General features: G+C 38.2%; 1 protein-coding gene across 2 annotated transcripts in view; it reads right to left on the bottom strand.

Annotated features, from left to right (window-relative positions):
* Positions 1-20,589, bottom strand: part of PGGT1B (protein geranylgeranyltransferase type I subunit beta) — a 59,673-nt gene that overhangs the window by 14,083 nt on the left and 25,001 nt on the right. For both annotated transcript variants that reach the window (XM_082623467.1, XM_082623468.1), the window contains one exon: positions 7,833-7,878. In XM_082623467.1, the coding sequence (XP_082479593.1) occupies positions 7,833-7,878 (46 nt within the window). The remainder of the gene's footprint in view (positions 1-7,832; positions 7,879-20,589) is intronic.

Raw genomic sequence — 20,589 nt, 5'->3', positions numbered from 1 at the left:
AGCTGTAAGAACAATTTTTTAAATGAAAAAAGATTTAGAAAGTAGTTCAAAATTATATGGTTAATGGGAGAGTTGAAACTAAAATCTATAACTCCTACTCTATCACCTGAGTTTGATTTTAATTCCCTTAAAGACAGTGTATTGCTTATGAATTGAGGTTCCATCTGCCTAAAGCTGCAGACTGATTTTCACATATAACATAAACTAGAAACTTACATGTCAGCTTAAGAAATTTAAGGAAGAAAAGTTTCAGCAAAGGGAAACTGTGTGTGTGTGTGTGTGTGTGTGTGTGTGTGTGTGTGTATGTTGGGGATGGGGGTAGTGTGGAGAAGAAAACTGTATCTGGAAGTAGATGCACAATACATGTCCATGCTCACTATGGTAGACTGACTAATGCCCCCCAGTGATATCCAGGTCTTAATCCCTGAACATGAGCATGCTACCTTATATGGCAAAAAGGACTGCAAATGTGATGGAAGTTAAGGATCTTGAGACGGGGAGATCATCCTGGATGGGGTGTACCCTAAGTGTAACCACAAGTGTCCCTATAAAAGGGGGGGCAGAGGGAGAGTAAACTACAGTCAAAGAGGAGGCATTGTGACTATGGAAGCAGAGACTAAAGTGATGAGATAAGAAGTCAAAGAATGTCAGCAGTCACCAGAAGCTGAGAGACAAAGGAACAGATTATGCCCTGGAGCCTCCAAAAAAAACCTGCTCTGCTGACATCTTGATTTGAAGCCCTGTAAGATGCAGTTCAGACTTCTGGCCTCTGGAACTGTAAGAGAATAAATTTGTGTTGTTTTATACTCCTAAGTTTATTAAAATGTTATAGCATCAATAGAACCAATATAGTCACAAAGGTAATTACTTTCCTCGGGAAATGAAAAGTCAGTATTTTTCCATAAAGGAAAAAACAACACCAAAAAACCCCCCACCACTTTCCATTGGCGTTATCTGCTGTCAACTCCAAACAATTTGAAAATACTTATATTTCCAATTTACTACAACTTGACCTAGTGATTTTTATTAATTCCATCTCTTTAAATAGATTGTTCCTAATATGCCTCATCCTGTAACTTTCCTTTTGGTGTTACAAATCTTGGCTGTATTCTCTGGCAAAGGAAAAGTTAGCATTCTCTCTAGAAAATGCAAGGCAGCTATCACATTAAAAGGGTCACTGTCAAAAAATAAAAATAAATAAATAAAAGGGTCACACTGTAAGAACTATTTAGTCTTCAGAATTTTTCCCAATGGAAAAAAAAAAGGGAGATCTATGTTAGTCATGAGTGAATTAAAACAAAAGTAAAACAAATTTATCATAACCTTTTAGAATTTCTATTCAGCAACTATCAATGTTATTTCCCCTTCAATGACCTACTAGTTTCAATTTCTCTTTCATGAGAAGCTGGCCATGACTTCAGGTATTATTACATCATTAAATATAAAGCCTCTAAAAGAAAGCACATAATCTTTAAAACTATCTAGCAAGAAATAAAGACACATTTAATTGTTACTCTCCAAAATAATTGTTCGAATTTTTTAAAGCAAACTGGCACAATTCAAAATAAAAATACTCTTTACTTTCCCAAATGACCAGATTTTGAAAATGACAATTTCTGAAGTAAGCCTGGTCTCTGGGTAGCCAAATACAGTCATTACAAAGTCTATTCTTTAAGCTAAAATTCACTTATCAACATTTACCCTGAGAGGTTCCTGTCTAAACGATTTTAAAACACCAGTTCTAAAAACCTGGATTAAAAGTAGGATGTTAGAAGAGTGTTAGAGGCAGACATAAAAACAGCAAGAAAAGACAGGTAACATTCTGACAATAAGTACAGTAAGAAAAAGCAGGCACAAGAACTCAACTAGAATATCCTTTTGGGGCTAAACAGGATTAGGTCAATGATTCCTACAAGCTTCAAAAAACTTCAAGAATGTTACATCACTATATATATTAAAGTACAATTTAAGAATTCCTTCTCATAATAATGATCTGAATTCATCAAGAAAAGATCAAATTCTGTTCATTATGCCCTGGTTGAAGAAGGTTATGAAAATAACCTTCTTTATCGAAGGCATGTAAGAGTACGAGAATATTAAGGCACATTCAAATAAGAGAAAGATTTCCACCTGAAATTGCTGAAAGTTTGCCACCTAAAGTGGAATGCTTCTGTTATGTGGATAATTAATGTACAAAGAATACCACAGTCATAAAAAAAATCACAGCTGGGAGGGACTGGTTCTCTCTTTACAACCTACCCCAGTTCTTCCAGTTGCAGGGTAAAGGAGGTGTTACTGACTCTGGTTCTGTTTGCTATGCTTTACTTATGTTTTAACTTATTGTTCCCGTAAGGTTTTAAAGCTCGTTTTTAAGCATTCTCTTAGTATCTATTTGTAAATACCAAATAATTTGAAAGAATCTATGTGCTCTGAAATGTGTAATTTAAGATGGTCAACAAACATACAGCTAAAGTAGAAAGCTAAGTAAACAGGTACACAAATAAGTACACCATTTTACTCTTAAACACCACATGAAAAAGGTAAAGTGAGGTAGATTCAAGGGAGTTGAATGCTTGGATGAACTCAGGCCAAGTAAAGTTTAATACTTCTCTTCTAGATTAAGGAGTAGAGATATTCTAAAAGAATCATGGAATCAAATTAATATATGTGAACTTTTACATTATGAATCTCAAGAGGAAAAGTAGTTTCAATCCTAGTGAAGTAGGAAAATATAATTCTTCCAAAACACATGAACATTTTCCCCTAAAGCTGTACTATCATAAGAGAATTACTAGGATAAACAGAATCATAACATTTGATGATCATGGCCTAGAAGGGTACAATGTGCCTATTTAATTTTCGTGACAACTGGACTCCAGGCTAAGCAGGTGTTGGAGAACAGCAGTTGAGTTAAAAAGAAAAAGAAAACAGTATATTAAGTAGCATTTAGACTGCAGAATTAGGACAAAAAGCACATGAAGAAACTTGATTAACATCAAACTGTAGCAGAAGTACACATTCTAAATTCAGCCTTCCCAGCTTTGGGATGCAGAGTGGAATACAGCATAACTAACTCATCGAATATGTACTGAACAACTACAATATTCAAGGGCATATGGAGTATGACATAAATAAGACACGATCAGCTTACAACCTAGCAGAGAAGGTAAACAGAAGTAAATGGTACGAACCAAGTATTACGGGAATATAGAAAAGGGAGAAATTGCTTAGGGCTAGGGGTGACGAGAAACAATGCAAGATTTTACAAAGAATGTGACAGTGAAACTAGGCATAGAAAGATGGGTAAAATTTGAAGTTTAAGAAAAGGCAAATGAAGAGAAGCAAGTAAAGGGGAAGCATTTCAAGTACAGGAAAAAGAACATTAGTAAAGTCCAGGGGTGAGAAGGCATGTAAGAACATTTGGAGAGTACATTTTCTCTGCAACCTAGAGCGCATGGAAGGGATCTCTCACATTACAAAGCTAGGCTGGCACTGGACCACAGAGAACTAAACTAAGGGATTTAAATATGGGCAGAATGGTACTGCTGAACAAGCATAGGGTTTCAAGACACTTACCTGATATGTGAGCCTAGGAGTTAAGTTACTTACCTTCTCTGAGTAAAACGACAATAATCACTGTGGTGGTTTTATACTGTGTTAACTTGGCTAAGCGAGAACTGTTTCCCAGAATCCCCTTCTTTTTTTTTTTTTCTTTTTTTTTTTTTTTGCTGTACGCGGGCCTCTCACTGTTGTGGCCTCTCCCGTTGCGGAGCACAGGCTCCGGACGCACAGGCTCAGCGGCCATGGCTCACGGGCCCAGCCGCTCCACGGCATATGGGATCCTCCCAGACCGGGGCACGAACCCGTATCCCCTGCATCGGCAGGCGGACTCTCAACCACTGCGCCACCAGGGAGGCCCCAGAATCCCCTTCTTTATATGGTCTGAAGCTAAATAAATCTGTGTGAGATCTCTAAGGTGGAAGTGAAGCAGTAGCCATTGCCCTGGTTGTGGGCACAGAAGGTAAGAGACAAGGGTAGAGGTGCTGTGAGAGTCTAGCTTGCCCTTATTCTCCCATATACTTGGAATCCAAGTTTTTTTTACTTCTTGCTCTAGTGACACCAGGCCCATGAATGGATGTACGAACAACAGCCTTCCAGTTACATTCTGGCAGCTGGATGCGCCTGGCTCTGCAGATTCCCCTGCAAGGTCTCTCTTGTCCACCTGTGCCAGTGCCTCAGGAGAGCCTGTCAGTGACTCTTTCCTGATCCACCTACTACCCCTTTCAGGGCCTTACTTCTCCATCTTCTTCCACAAACATGTAAAATCTTACTCCTATAATAAATTCCTGGTCTGTAATATTCATAGTGATTTTGCTTCTGATTGAATCTAACTAATACAAAGATGTCCACTCTCGGAGGGCTAGTGTGAGGATTAAGTGAGAATAACTGTTAGCTGGCACAGAGCAGCTGCTTAATAAATAAATTCTTTTCCTTTTAAGTTCGTAAAAGGTTATAAACTGGTGACTAATGGAGGACTGGTGTGACTGGCAAGTGAAGAAGAACAACAACAAAAAACAGAACAGGAGATTAAACACCCCAAATTCTGGATTTCTGGCTCTCTGAAAAATCAGTAGATAAGAATAGTTCCACATTCCTGAATAGCAAAAACAGACTTGGAAGGAAGGAAAGAGCAGAATGATGGTTTTTAAAAATGTGCAGCTTGAGAGATATAAAGGTAGCTAGCTATGCCTGGCAGGCACACAGAAAGGCGGTATGCAGCTCAGAAGCAACAGTATAGATTTGGAAACAAAGTGTGGGTGCCATCACCCCAGGGATGATTGACAGAGAACCATCTGTTAGTTCATTTAACTACGTGCCACATGTTACAAGTGTGGGAGATAAAACAGTGAATAAAACAGGCCAAAACCTCTGATCTCATGAGGCATATATTATGTGGAGACAGACAATAAACAAATAAATAAAATAAAAGTGATATGGAGAAAAATAAAGCCAGAAAGGGGGACAGAGAATGGGGTATATATCTGTGGTTGGTTTGCAATTCTAAACAGGAGGTATGTTTGTGGGTGGTTTGCAATTTTAGAAAGGGGGCTTATCCAAAAATATCATTTGAGCCAATACCTGAAGGATGTGAAGTGAAGCCAGGTGTTTGCTAGGGATGGGAGTGGAGGATTCTATATAGAAGGAATAGCAAGTATAAGAGTCCTGATATTTAGAAAGATGAATGATCCAAAGAAAAGAAGAAAGTTGGACTAAGATAAAGAGGTGAGAGGAAGAAACAAAAATGGTGAAGGAGCCAGAAACAACTTGTCAGGAAGAAGGACAAGAGGAATTTGATACTTCAAGAAAGAAGGGGGAGAGGCTAACAGCTTCATTTGCTTCAATAAATAGAAGATGAGGAATGAGAAAAAGACACTGGATTTGAAATGTAGATCATTCATGACTTTAAAAGAAATATTTCATTTAAGTTGCTGAATCTTACACAGAAAAATTAAAGAACAAGCCATTTGTGTAGAAGGGCAAATAGTATACCTGGACCACTATTCTAAAAAGATTAATAAAAGGAGAAAAAGGGAGAACACCATGACTTCAGAGTGCCCAATTTGCAGGACTACTTTTTAAATTTTTTTTTTTATAAATTTATTTATTTATTTTTGGCTGTGCTGGGTCTTCGTTTCTGTGCAAAGGCCTTCTCCAGTTGCAGCGAGCGGGGGCCACTCTTCATCGCGGTGCGTGGGCCTCTCACTATCGCGGCCTCTCCTGTTGCGGAGCACAGGCTCCAGACGCACAGGCTCAGTAGTTGTGACGCACAGGCTCAGTAGTTGTGGCTCACGGGCCTAGCTGCTCCGCGGCATGTGGGATCTTCCCGGACCGGGGCACAAACCCGTGTCCCCTGCATTGGCAGGCAGATTCCCAACCACTGCGCCACCAGGGAAGCCCAGGACTACTTTTTAGAAAGAGGTTTCTCTTGCCAGTGTAGACAGTGATAAGATAGGGAAGGGAGGCTATACCAAAGCCTTCTAGAGTAGTACTTCTCAACCTATCTAACCTCACAGCACACAAGAACATTAAAACGTCTGACATTTGTAGGACACACAGCGGTGACCTGAGGAGCGAGCTCCTGGCACCTAAATGGGAGCTCTAGACACCTAGGTCTTGGCTGCTTCAAAGGCTGAGGCAGCAATAGCTTGGCATGCCTATAGCCCATTTGTAGCACACCCTGTACTGTGGCACCCTGAGTAGGAAGCCCTCCTCTCGGGCTTTAGACCTTAAATCTACCAAGACAAAAAGAGTGTAAAAGGAAGATGTAAGCTTTTTGGCATGAACCACAGCCCAGCAATGATGATCTTGCTGGGTGTGATCCTACTCGAGTCATACTGACTCCAAATCACTACCTGTGTGACTCAGCAAGACTTTTTTTCCATCAGAGAGTATCATGTTTGAGCGGCCCTCTCTGTTTCATATCCCAGGGAACGTAATCCCAGCTTCTGGGGAACAATAGTGTCTGTTCCACAGGTCCCCTGCACTGCAAAGTATCTCCTCAGCCTGAGTGCCCATTAACATCCCTTACAATAGTGAGCCCAGACCTCGTCTTCTCAGAAGTTCTTATAGATGCCAGATTTCCTCTTTGTGCAACTACAAGTATATCCCTCCTTACCAAGTGGTGATGACCAGTGACATAATTGCTACTGCCGCCCCCATCTCATACAGACATACACAAGAATTATGATGTCCTAATTATAGTATGGCTTCAGAGGACAATCCAAGACGGTTTTCTATACGCCCCTTAGTGACACATATACTCTACAAATACCACCAAAGGAGGCAGTGAAAATGTCAAGAGAAGGAGGAGATACCTGATAGGACAGGTCCTAGGGAAAGCACAAGGAATGTGTTTTAAAAAAATGTTTATACATGGTTTACAGTTTACAAACCAGTTTCCCTCATATCTCTAACAATAATTTTAAAGAAAGATATAATTATTTCTACTCTGTTGATGAGGAAATCCTCAGAGAGATTAAGTAAGGGGCCTAAGCCACATAGCTAGTGTTAGGGCTGAGACCTGAATATTGATGTGTTCTTTCTACTCTATTGTGCTAGCAGAGGGATGGACACACAGGTGAGTGCAAAAACACTGCTGTGATGAAGAGGAAACAAGGATTTCACTCAGAGAGCCTTCCTGATCTGGGCTCTTTTTTTTTTTTAAAAAAGGAGCATGGACGTACATTTACTTCTACATGATATATTCCACTTGAAAGAGTTCAGGCTATTGATGTTTTGACAAACTAAGTGACTATCGCTCACTCTGGTTCTGCCAAAATTGAGGAAAAGTGTGAAAGGAGAGACTGTATTAATGTACGCAGTGAACATATGCTATGTGGCAAAATGTTTTATCACTATGACTTAGGATAATTATATTAAGGAAGGTGAAAAAAAATTTTTTCTTCACAAATTCATTGATTCATGTTTAATATTCTGTATCTAGCTTTTTAGTGTTACACCAAAGAAGAAAATGTACTGTTTTCTTCTAACTATTTTAAATCATCCCAAGATGTTTTCATGCAACTAACAGCTGAAATGATCACCAGAAAGTACTGTTTGAACATTCTGGTCTGAATAATCTCTGAATGGTTACTGACCTAGGAGAGGCTTGAGTTGGCACAGCAGTGTCAACAGAGAGAAGTAGGAAAGAAGACAGTCAGGCTGCACCAAGAGTTGAGACAGACTTCTGAGGTCCTACATGTTGAAGATACCATGATGTTATTTGAAGGAACAAAAGAAACTACATGTCCATTTATTTTAAGATGCCTTACCATGAGATTCAAGTCCAGCTCCCTGTGCCAACCCATTGTCATAGGACTGAAAAAGAAAAATATGTTCAGTTTAATAGGGAAATAATAATAAATAAATAAGTTGTCATTATGCTAATTTTTGGTCTCTTGATCTAATTTTAGTTCTCCTTTATATTTTTCAAAATATGCACTCTTTCCCACAATGAAACAGATCTAGGCATTTTCAAGTACCTGCTCTTGTCTTATTCACCAAGCCAAATCAGTAAATGTATGCACTAGGCATATTCTGAGAATACAGTTCAAAGATGGCACCTACATATTTAATTTCTACCCAATAAGAAGCCCCAACCTTTATTCCTCTCTCACTTGCAAGAATATATGAATTTAAGGAAAATGTAAGGATTTTATACTCCTATAACATTATAAACACAAAACAAATCTATTTTGAGGCTCTTGGGTAGCTGATGATAATGGTGCCTGCCTAAATTTGGATCTCCCCACATATCCCACAAAATCAAAACAGGATAAGAACAATACAACTACATAAAACTGAAACCTTGTCAAAGCTAGAAGACATGCTCAAGCTTCAAATTTCCTGTCTATAGAAAAAGAAACATCAAATCCCACACTCCTGACATACTTTTGCAGAGAGCAAGGGCAATCTATGAAAACTTGTGAGGAAGACAGGAGGGGTGCTAATGGCAGGTCTGAGATTACCTAAAATCACTAGCTTAAATCACTAGGAAAAGCCTGAGTGTGAAATACAGGCAATCCTTGCTTTGCACAGTTCCGATATACACAAATTCCAGGTACCCTGGCTTAGTTAAGTAACATAGTATGGTTCAAATTTCAGTAATAACAATATATTAACAGTGAGCAACTGCATAAAGTACAAACTTGCTGCTAGCTCCTCAGTCCACAAACCATTACATACATAATAGATGTGTATCACAATCAGTGACCAATCACGTCACCTTTTTCAAAGTCTGTGAGTAATTGGTCACTGCACATGTTTTTCAGTTCACACACAGACAGCAATGTATGTGGCTGTGCTGTCTCTTTGTCTTTTAGTGATACCCACATGATGTTTTAAAAACATAATCAGAAAAGGAGACTGGCTACCAAAGATGAAAGTGCAGTAAAGAAATGAAAAGCAGTAACACTGAAAGTGAAATTGAGATCAAACAGAGTAATAAAAGAAACAGCTATCATGACAGTGCTGGCTGACTGAGACTAGATATGCAGTCAGAAAAATCAAGTGAAGGCGAAATATCTACATAAATGAGAAAAGTGGCTCTGATGAAAAAGATGGAGATGTTCTAGAGAAGAGATGCTGGCAAAAACTTCACATAAAAGGAACTCTCAGATATTTCACAACAATGAAAATGCAAAGGACAGAATGTTGGAAGCTGATACAAACTTAGAAAGGAGTATGATCATTTACCAAGACAGAAAAGATGCCTGCTCCATATTATAAATTATATAATGAGAAGACAAACAGTGCTGTTCAAACTACTATTGATGAATTTTTTTAGACAGAAAACACCTCAATTTTCAATATTGCTAATGTTTTAAATTACGATGTACTAATAAATAAATATTGGTTTTACCATTAAAAAATTCTGTGTACATTTATAACAGTAATAGTTTTTAATGTTTTGGCAAAAAATTATAAAGGTCACAGAACAAGTGTCATTTTTCCCACTGATGATTAAAATCACTGTGCATCATTTCAGCCTGCAAGACCATCATCACAGTCTGGCACTACCAGGCAAAGCAAGGATGCCTGTACTGTAGGAGCTCTGGTAACACTGAACAGTGACTACAGAGAAGAGACCGAGGAGAGTGTGCAAGTCAAGGTGGCAACATTCAATGGGCATAAGTCTGGTGAAGACAGTTAAAAAAGGAAGGGAGAAGGGCCCACTGAAGACCAAATAAATGAAAACTCCAAAGAGCAAAATGCAAAAACCCGGGAAGCAAAAGAGAACCTTTCTCCTACCAGAAAATCACAGAACTCACAAACCTTCCCCAATCACTAAACAAACAAGCCAACAAACAAAAAGACACTCTAAATTAAATAAATCATACTTTGTTTCTCTGCACTGAAAAGAGGGCACTCTTAAACTAGGAATTCTTGTAAGAAAAAAAAAAATCCACTAATGACTAAACAGAAAAAGACAAATCTACACAAAGTAACTCTGAGATGAAAACACAACAATCAGAATGAAAACATCCCAGTATAGGAAAATCTGCCTTCACCTCCAAAAAATGGTGATAAAGCAAAGGAAAACTGTAATACAGCACCAGAAACTCAATTGCATATCCTCAAATAAGCATTTGGGAATATGAAAAGAGATTTAATGTTAAAAAAATGAAAAGGATAAACAGTAGGAAGAAATAAAAATTAAATGATTTCAGGAAAACACAGTAAGGGACATTTAAGAAAGGCTGAAAACTGCAAAGAGAATAAAAATGAGATAAAGAAGTAAAAAGGGTCAGAGGGAAAGTGGTTGAAATGAAAGATAAGCAAAGAAAGAAAACAAAAAATTGGAATACCTAAAGAAAAAGGAAAAATAATGGACTACAAGCAGAGGTCAGCAAACTGGGGACTACAGGTTAAATTTGGCCTGTGGCCTGGTTTTGTACAGTCCTAAAGTTAAGAAAATGGTCAAACTCATTCCTAATAAAATAAATGCAAGTTAAAAACACTGCGATACCATTTTTCACCCCTCACATTGGTAAAAATAAAAACTGTGTGAAAACACATTCTATTGGTGAGACTGTGTGGACACAGGCACTCTCATACACTGGTGGGAATACAAATTGGTTCATACCTTTTGTAGAGAAAATGGGCAATATCTGATAAACTTTATGTGTGCATTTACTTTGTTTTTTTATACAGCAGGTTCTTATTAGTTATCTATTTTATACATACTGGTGTATATGTCATTTCCAATCTCCCAATTCACCATACCCCCCACTTTCCCCCCTTGGTGTCCATACTTTTGTTCTCTACATCTGTGTCCCTATTTCTGCCTTGCAAACTGGTTCATCTGTACCATTTTTCTAGATTCCACATATACGTGTTAATATACAATATTTGTTTTTTTTTTCTGACTTCACTCTGCATGACAGTCTCTAGGTCCATCCATGTCTCTGCAAATGACCCAATTTCGTTCCATTTTTATGGCTGAGTAATATTCCATTGTATGCATGTACCACATCTTCTTTATCCATTCGTCTGTCGATGGGGATTTAGGCTGCTTCCATAACCTGGCTATTGTAAACAGTGCTGCAATGAACACTGGGATGCATGTGTTTTTGAATTATAGCTATCTCTGGGAATATGCCCAGCAGTGGGATTGCTGGGGCATATGGTAATTCTTTTTTTTTTCCTTTATGTTTGTTTTATTTTTTCATTTTGAAAAAAGCATAACATATGCTTTTTAAAAATTATTAAAATAAAACCCTAGAAAAGCATAACACATTTTTAATTTTTTTAAATTTTATCAAAGGTATATACATCCATCATTTAGAAAGTTAAATGGTACTGAAAAATTTATAACAAAAATTTCTAACAAAACAGTGATTCCCTGCATCATTCCTCACACTCCTCCAGTACCCATTTCCAGAGGCCACCACTTTTCAGTATTTGGCTATTTCTTCTGAAGTATACATCTTGGTGCTTCCAAATAATATGCCTAGATCATACTGTTTTAAATTGTGACTTTTAGACATATTCTATCATTTATTATGGTAGATAAGCATCCAACTCTCTTACACCCCATTCCCCTCTGTTCCTGTGCCCCATGCTCCGAGGATACTACACTTTGCTTAAATCAACTTCTGTGATTATGTAAGTTGTCTACGAAAATACAATTCACAGTTGAGCACTGTGGACTATGGTTGTTTCTTTTCTTATTTTTCCTGAAATTAACTGTTACCTTTTCCCCCACTTGTGTGCTTTACTTTGTACTGACCGTCTAATAGACACACCTTCTGATAGACACAGTCAACCACCATTAGACACCTACCAGTGTCTGTCTTTCTCTTGAACAGAGCTCCCCACTCCTCCACCCTTGTCCTATCTGGGTTGAGTGCTCTCCACACTGTTGCAGAGCTGTCATCTGGGGACTTCCCTTCACTATCAACCTTGGAACTTCCTATGTTTTTCACCTGAGTTGGATTTCTTATCTCTTCCTCTTTCTTGGTTTACTCTTCTGTTTTGGTGAACATCCTCTAGAAGTCAAGGCAAAGAAGGATCTTCCCTTTGTCCCAGTGTTGTGAAATTTCACAATAATGTTCCTGTGTTTGAGCCTATTTTCATCCATTATAATGGGCCCTCCAGTGGTCCTTCAGGATATCTGGAAACTCAGATCTTTCCCTTCTGAGAAATCTTCTTGAACTTTTTTTTAACATCTTTATTGGAGTATAACTGCTTTACAATATTGTGTTAAGTTTCTGCTGTATAACAAAGTGAATCAGCTATATGTATACATATATCACCATATCCCCTCCCTCTAGAGTCTCCCTCCCACCCTCCCTATCCCACCCCTCTAGGTGGTCACAAAGCACTGAGCTGTTCTCGCTGTTCTATGCAGCTGCTTCCCACTAGCTATTTTACATTTGGTAGTGTATATATGTCAATAATACTCTCTCACTTCGCCCCAGCTTACCCTTCCCCCTCCCCACATCCTCAAGTCCATTCTCTATATCTGCATCTTTATTCCTGTCCTGCCCCTAGGTTCATAAGAAACATTTTTTTTAGATTCCATATATATGTGTTAGCATACGGTATTTGTTTTTCTCTTTCTGACTTACTTCACACTGTATGACAGACTCTAGGTCCATCCACCTCACTACAAATAACTCAATTTCATTTCTTTTTATGGCTGAGAAATATTCCATTGTATATATGTGCCACATCTTCTTCATCCATTCATCTGCCGATGGACACTTAGGTTGCTTCCATGTCCTGGCTATTGTAAATAGTGCTGCAATGAACACTGGGGTACATGTCTCTTTTTGAATTATGGTTTTCTCAGGGTATATGCCCAGTAGTGGGATTGCTGGATCATATGGTAGTTCTATTTTTAGTTTTCTAAGGAACCTCCATAATGTTCTCCATAGTGGCTGTATCAATTTACATTCCCACCAATAGTGCAAGAGGGTTCCCTTTTCTCCACACCCTTTCCAGCATTTTTTTTTTTTTTTTTTTTTCCGTACGCGGGCCTCTCACTGTTGTGGCCTCTCCCGTTGCGGAGCACAGGCTCCGGATGCGCAGGCTCAGCGGCCATGGCTCACGGGCCCAGCCGCTCCGCGGCATATGGGATCCTCCCAGACCGGGGCACGAACCCGTATCCCCTGCATCGGCAGGCGGACTCTCAACCACTGCGCCACCAGGGAGGCCCTCCAGCATTTATTGATGTAGACTTTTTCATGATGGCCATTCTGACCGGTGTGAGGTGATACCTCATTGTAGTTTTGATTTGCATTTCTCTAATGATTAGTGATGTTGAGCAGCTTTTCATGTGTTTGTTGTCAATCTGTATATCTTCTTTGGAGAAATGTCTATTTAGGTCTTATGCCCATTTTTGGATTAGGTTGTTTTTTTTTTTAATATTGAGCTGCATGAACTGTTTATATATTTTGCAGATTAATCGTTTGTCCATTGCTTCGTTTGCAAATATGTTCTCCCATTCTGAGGGTTGTCTTTTCGTCTTGTTTATACTTTCCTTTGCTGTGCAAAAGCTTTTAAGTTTCATTAGGTCCCATTTGTTTATTTTTGTTTTTATTTCTAGGAGGTGGGTGAAAAAAGATCTTGCTGTGATTTATGTCGAAGTGTTCTTCCTATGTTTTCCTCTAAGAGTTTTATAGTGTCTGGCCTTACATTTAGGTCTTTAATCCATTTTGAGTTTATTTTTTGTGTTTGGTGTTAGGGAGTGTTCTAATTTCATTTTTTTTTACATGTAGCTGTCCAGTTTCCCCAGCACCACTTACTGAAGAAATTTTCTCCATTGTATAGCCTTGCTTCCTTTGTCATAGATTAGTTGACCATAGGTGCATGGGTTAATCTCTGGGCTTTCTATTCTGTTCCACTGATCTATAGTTCTGTTTTTGTGCCAGTACCATATTGTCTTGATTACTGTACCTTTGTGGTATAGTCTGAAGTCAGGGAGTCTGATTCCTCCAGCTTCGTTTATTTCCCTCGAGATTGCTTTGGCTGTTCGGGGTCTTTTGTGTCTCCATACAAATATTAAGATTTTTTGTTCTAGTTCTGCAAAAAATGCCATTGGTAGTTTGTTAGGGATTGCATTGAATCTGTAGATTGCTTTGGGTAGTATAGTCATTTTCACAATATTGATTCTTCCAATCCAAGAACATGGTATATCTCTCCATCTGTCTGTGTCACCTTTGATTTCTTTCAACACTGTCTTAGAGTTTTCTGAGTACAGGTCTTTTACCTCCTTAGGTAGGTTTATTCCTAGGTATTTAATTTTTTTTGTTGCAATGGTGAATGGGATCACTTCCTTAATTTCTCTTTCTGATCTTTCGTTTTAGTGTCTAGGAATGCAAGAGATTTCTGTGCATTAATTTTGTATTCTGCAACTCCACCAAATTCATTGATTAGCTCTAGCAGTTTTCTGCTGGCATCTTTAGGATTTTCTGTGTATAGTATCATGTCATCTGCAAACAGTGACCGTTTTACTTCTTCTTTTCCAATTTGGATTCCTTTTATTTCTTTTTCTTCTGATTGCCATGGCTAGGACTTCCAAAACTATGTTGAATAAGAGTGGCGAGAGTGGACATCCTTGTCTTGTTCCTGATCTTAGAGGAAATGCTTTCAGTTTTTCACCACTGAGAATAATATTTGCTGTGGGTTTGTTGTATATGGCCTTTATTATGTTGAGGTACATTCCCTCTATAACCACTTTCTGAAGAGTTTTTATCCTAAATGGTGTTGAATTTTGTCAAAAACTTTTTCTGTATCTATTGAGATGATCATATGGCTTTTATTCTTCAATTTGTTAATATGGTGTATCACACTGATTGATTTGCGTATGCTGAAGAATCCTTGCATCCCTGGGATAAATCCCACTTGATCATGGTGTATGATCCTTTTAATGTGTTGTTGGATTCTGTTTGCTAGTATTTTGTTGAGGAGTTTTGCATCTATATTCCTCAGTGATACTGGTCTGTAATTTTCTTTTTTTGTAGATCTCTATCTGGTTTTGGTATCAGGGTGATGGTGGCCTAGTAGAATGAGTTTGGGAGTGCTCCTTCCTTTGCAATTTTTTGAAAGAGTTTGAGAAGGATGGGTGTTAGCTCTTCTCTAAATGTTCGATAGAATTCACCTGTGAAGCCATCTGGTCTTGGACTTTTTTGTTTGTTGGAAGATTTTTAATCACAGTTTCAATTTCATTACTTGTGATTGGTCTGTTCATATTTTCTATTTCTTCCTGGTTCAGTCTTGGAAGGTTATACCTTTCTAAAAATTTGTCCATTTCTTCCAGGTTGTCCATTTTATCGGCACAGAGTTGGTTGTAGCAGTCTTTTATGATGTTTTATATTTCTGCAGTGTCGTAACTTCTTTTTCATTTCTAATTTTACTGATTTACGTCCTCTCCCTCTGTTTCTTGATGAGTCTGGCTAAAGTTTTATCAATTTTGTTTACCTTCTCAAAGAAACAGCTTTCAGATTTATTGATCTTTGCTGCTGTTTTCTTTGTTTTGATTTCATGTATTTCTGCTCTGATCTTTATGATTTCTTTCCTTCTACTAACTTTGGGTTTTGTTTGTTCTTCTTTCTCTAGTTCCTTTAGGTGTAAGGTTAGATTGTTTATAGGTTTTGGATCATCGTGTTTTCGTTGTCATTTGTGTCTAAGTATTTTCTGATTTCCTCTTTGATTTTTTCAGTGATCTCTTGGTTATTTAGTACATATTGTTTAGCCTCCATGTGTTTTTGTTTTTTATGGGTTTTTTTTTCCCTGTAATTTATTTCTAATCTCATAGCGTTGTGGTTGGGAAAGATGCTTGATATGATTTCAATTTTCTTAAATTTACCGAGGCTTGATTTGTGACCCAAGATGTGATCTAACCTTGAGAATGTTCCATGTGCACTTGAGAAGAAAGTGTAACCTGCAGTTTTCAGACGGAATGTCCTATAGATATCAATTAAATCTATCTGGTCTATTTTGTCATTTAAAGCTTGCATTTCCCTATTAATTTTCTGTCTGGATGATCTTTCCATTAGTGTAAGTGAGGTGTTAAAGTCCCCCACTATTATTGTGTTCTATTTCCTCTTTTATAGCTTTTAGCATCTGCCTTATGTATTGAGGTGCTCCTATGTTGGGTGCATATATGTTTATAATTGTTATTATCGTCTTGTTAGATTTTGGTCCCTTGATCATTAGGTAGTGTCCTTTCTTGTCTCTTGTAACATTCATTAATTTAAAGTCTATTTTATCTGATATGAATATTGCTACTCCAGCTTTCTACTGATTTCCACTGCACGCAATATCTTTTTCCATCCTCTCACTTTCAGTCTGAATGTGTCCCTAGGTCTGAAGTGGGTCTTTTGTAGACAGCATATATATGGATCTTGTTTTTCTATCCATTCAGTGAACCTGTGTCTTTTGGTTGGAGCATTTAATCCATTCACATTTAAGGTAATTATCAACATGTATATTCCTATTTTCTTAATTGTTTTGGGTTTGTTTTTGTATGTCCTTTTTTTCTCTTGTGTTTCCCAGTTAGAGAAGTTCCTTTAGCATTTGTTGTACAGCTGGTTTGGTGGTGCTGAATTCTCTTAGCTTTTGCTTTTCTGTAAAGCTTTTGATTTCTTCATTGAATCTGAATGAGAGGCTTGCCAGGTAGAGCAATCTTGATTGTTGGTTGCTCCCTTTCATCACTTTAAAATATCATGCCACTCCCTTCTGGCTTGTAGAGTTTCTGCTGAGAAATAAGATGTTAATAACCTTATGGGAGTTCCCTTGTATGTTATTTGTCATTTCTCCCTTGCTGCTTTTAATAGTTTTTGTCTTTAATTTATGGCAGTTTGATTACTATGTGTCTCGGCATGTTTCTCCTTGGGTTTATCCTGCCTGGGACTCTCTGCGCTTCCTGGACTTGGGTGGCTATTTCCTTTCCCATGTTAGGGAAGTTTTAGACTATAATCTCTTCAAATATTTTCTCAGGTCCTTTCTCTCTCTCTTCTCCTTCTGGGACCCCTATAATGCAAATGTTGGTGCATTTAATGTTGTTCCAGAGGTCTCTTAGGCTGTCCTCATTTATTTTCATTCCTTTTTCTTTATTCTGTTCCATGGCAATGAATTCCACCGTTCTGTCTTCCAGGTCACTTATCCGTTCTTCTGCCTCAGTTATTCTGCTATTGATTCCTTCTAGTGTATTTTTCATTTCAGTTATTGTATTGCTCATCTCTGTTTGTTCTTTAATTCTTCTAGGTTGTTGTTAAACATCTCTTGCATCTTCTCGATCTTTGCCACCATTCTTTTTCTGAGGTCCTGGATCATCTTCACTCTCATTATTCTGAATTCTTTTTCTGGAAGGTTGCCTATCTCCACTTCATTTAATTGTTTTTCTGGGGTTTTATCTTGTTCCTTCATCTGGTATACAGTCCTCTGCCTTTTCATTTTGTCTATCTTTCTGTGTATGTGGTTGTCGTTCCGCAGGATGCAGGATTGTAGTTCTTGCTTCTGCTGTCTGCCCTGTGGTGGATGAGGCTATCTAAGAGACTTGTGCAGGCTTCCTGATGGGAGGGACTGGTGGTGGGTAGAGGTGGGTTTTGCTCTGACGCGCAGAGCTCAGTAAAACTTCAATCCACTTGTCTGCTGATGGGTGGGGCTGAGTTCCCTCCCTGTTGGTTGTTCAGCCTGAGGTGACCCAGCACTGAAGCCTACAGGCTCTTTGGTGGGGCTAATGGTGGACTCCGGGAGGGCTCATGCCAAGGAGTACTTCCCAGAACTTCTGCTGCCAGTGTCCTTGTCCCCACGGTGAGCCACAGCCTCCCCCCACCTCTGCAGGAGACCCTCCAACACTAGCAGGTAGATCTGGTTCAGTCTCCTATGGGTCACTGCCCCTTCCCCCTGGGTCCTGATGCGCACACTACTTTGTGTGTGCCCTCCAAGTTGGAGTCTCTGTTACCCCCAGTCCTGTCAAAGTCCTGCAATCAAATCCCGCTAGCCTTCAAAGTCTGATTCTCTGTGAATTCCTCCTCCCGTTGCTGGACCCGTAGGTTGGGAAGTCAGATGTGGGGCTCAGAACCTTCACTCCAGTGGGTGGACTTCTGTGGTGTAATTGTTTTCCAGTTTGTGAGTCACCCACCCAGTGGTTATGGGATTTGAGTTTACTGTGATTGCGCCCCTCCTACCGTCTCATTGAAGTTTCTCCTTTGTCTTTGGACGTGGGGTATGTTTTTTGGTGAGTTCCAGTGTCTTCCTGTCGATGACTGTTCAGCAGTTAGTTATGATGCTGGTGCTCTTGCAAGAGGGAGTGAGTGCATGTCCTTCTACTCTACCACCTTGAACCAATCCCCCCGTACGCATTTACTTTTTGATTCAGCAAATTCCACTGCTAGAAATTTATTCTGAAGTTATATCCCCAACAATACATAAGCACACATGTAGAAGGTATGAATTTCAACATTTTTCGCATTTGGAAAATATGTAGCCTATATATAGAAGAGTTGGAAAAAGCTATGACGTGCATGTGATGGAGTACTACAAAACTGTTTTAAAAAATGAGGAAAATTTCTATGACCTGATATAGAGTGGTTTTCAAGCTATATTGTTAAATGAAAAAAGCTAACTGCAAAAAAGTACTCTTTTGAGTAAGAAAGCAGAAATAAAAATGTACATATCTGTTCATCAAAAAGAAGTACAGGGAGGCCTAACCAAAAACTAATGAGAACGTTTACCTACAGAGTGAATGGGAACAAGGTGGTAAACATGGGAGTTAGGAAGGGGTGGAGATAGAAGGAACAGGAAGCCCTGTGAGTTACACATCTCTGAATATAACTTTTTGTATAGTTATGACTTTCAGAACCGAGTTAATATTTCACATATTAAGGAAACAAAATCAACAAAGTTGGGGGGGAATCCTAAAATAGAATCCAAACAGAAACAAATAAACAACTTTATTTCAAATAAATTAACATAAACAAACTAAAGGTTGGGGGTGGAGGGAATAAAAGAAGTAACTCAAGTGTTTCTTAAATATAACATTTTGACTATATACCTCAGGCTCTAAACAATAAGAACCAATGCATTCTGGATAATAGTAGCCAGGTTTGTCACTGTCTGAGAAGGGAGTTACAAATGAAAAAAGGAAGGTTAAAATGAACCTAGTGGTACTGGATTAAAATTTGAGGTATTAGTGTGAACTCATGGTTTTTGATTGATAGAGAAAAAGATATAGGTGTGTATAAGTGTGTAAGGGGGATATCTGTGTATACATATATTCATTTCCTACCTCTGAGAGAGGGGCTAGAAGCAGTGATATTCCAGTACCAATAAGCACATTTTGTGCCCAAATCGTGGTTTCTAAACATCACCCTCCAATAAGAACTGGATCTCCTTGAAGAAATGATCAATTTCAAAACTGAGGCTGGGAAATTAAACTATGAACCTGGAATATCTTGTACCAGAAGACAAGGAGGTGCTCAAAGAATGAAGGGGACATGTCAAAAGGGCACAAGGGGTTTTTGCTGGCTGAAGGGCTGAAGGGGTTTTTGCTGGCTGAATCTGGGACAGCATCAAAATAAATAATGATAGTTACATATAATAACCCATTGAGTAAAACAAGAATCTAGAGTGCCTGTTTAAATTAAATAAATAAGTAAGTAGATAAAGGTGAAGGGAAAGCTTTTCATAGCTGTAGAATTTTAACTGATAATTACAGAATGAATGGTAGAGCTGGAAAATATCAATGCATACTAATACTAGTGGATAAAAGTTTGATGAGGGACAGGATATTTATACAGTCTCCAAGTATCTCACCATGAGATACTAAATAATTACAAAGGGAAAATTGCTAACTTTACAGAGGAAAATCTGGCATACACCACCTTAACCAAGTGATTAAAGTTAACATCACCAATAATAGAGCAAATCAACATGATGTACCTCCAAATACAATGCACTGAGAAGAACATGGTGTTATTTCTGCAATATTCATGCCAAAATGCTTATCTCCCACCTTTGTCTATAACATAAATCTCCTTTCCTCTTAAAACTCCTTTTATAAAGCAGAAACTAACACACCATTGTAAAGCAATTATACTCCAATAAAGATGTTAAAACTCCTTTAAAGGTTTCCTCTTTCTGCCTCCACAGGCTTTTAAAAACCTGTGCTATTATAGATTCTATAAAATCTGATTCACATTCACACATACAATTAAAAATAACTCCATTCCTCTAAGAACTTACATTTTTGTTCTGAAATATGGACTAGTAAAAGTTGAATTAACAGCCTAAAATATTCTAATCTATAAAAATTTCATATTTAGGAAGAAAAATAGACCTGGGAAGCAGCACTTCTATTTCTCTGGTTGTATATGAGAAACTAAAAAGTAAAGCAAAGGATAGGTCTGGCTGAGACTAAACTAAGTTTTCCTTACTATTGTTGATAAAAAGACTAAATTGTATTGTGTGAAAGAATAAAATTTCTACTTGATATTCTCCTTAAAATAAACCTTAGATTAAAAAAAAAAACCACATAAAAGTATTAAGAAACCAAAAGTGATCCAAAAATCTACTGTC

This window comes from Mesoplodon mirus (genome assembly GCF_964341445.2).
Source record: "Mesoplodon mirus genome assembly, chromosome: 5".
Classification (NCBI taxonomy): domain Eukaryota; kingdom Metazoa; phylum Chordata; class Mammalia; order Artiodactyla; family Ziphiidae; genus Mesoplodon; species Mesoplodon mirus.
This window is presented reverse-complemented; position numbering and strand designations above follow the sequence as displayed.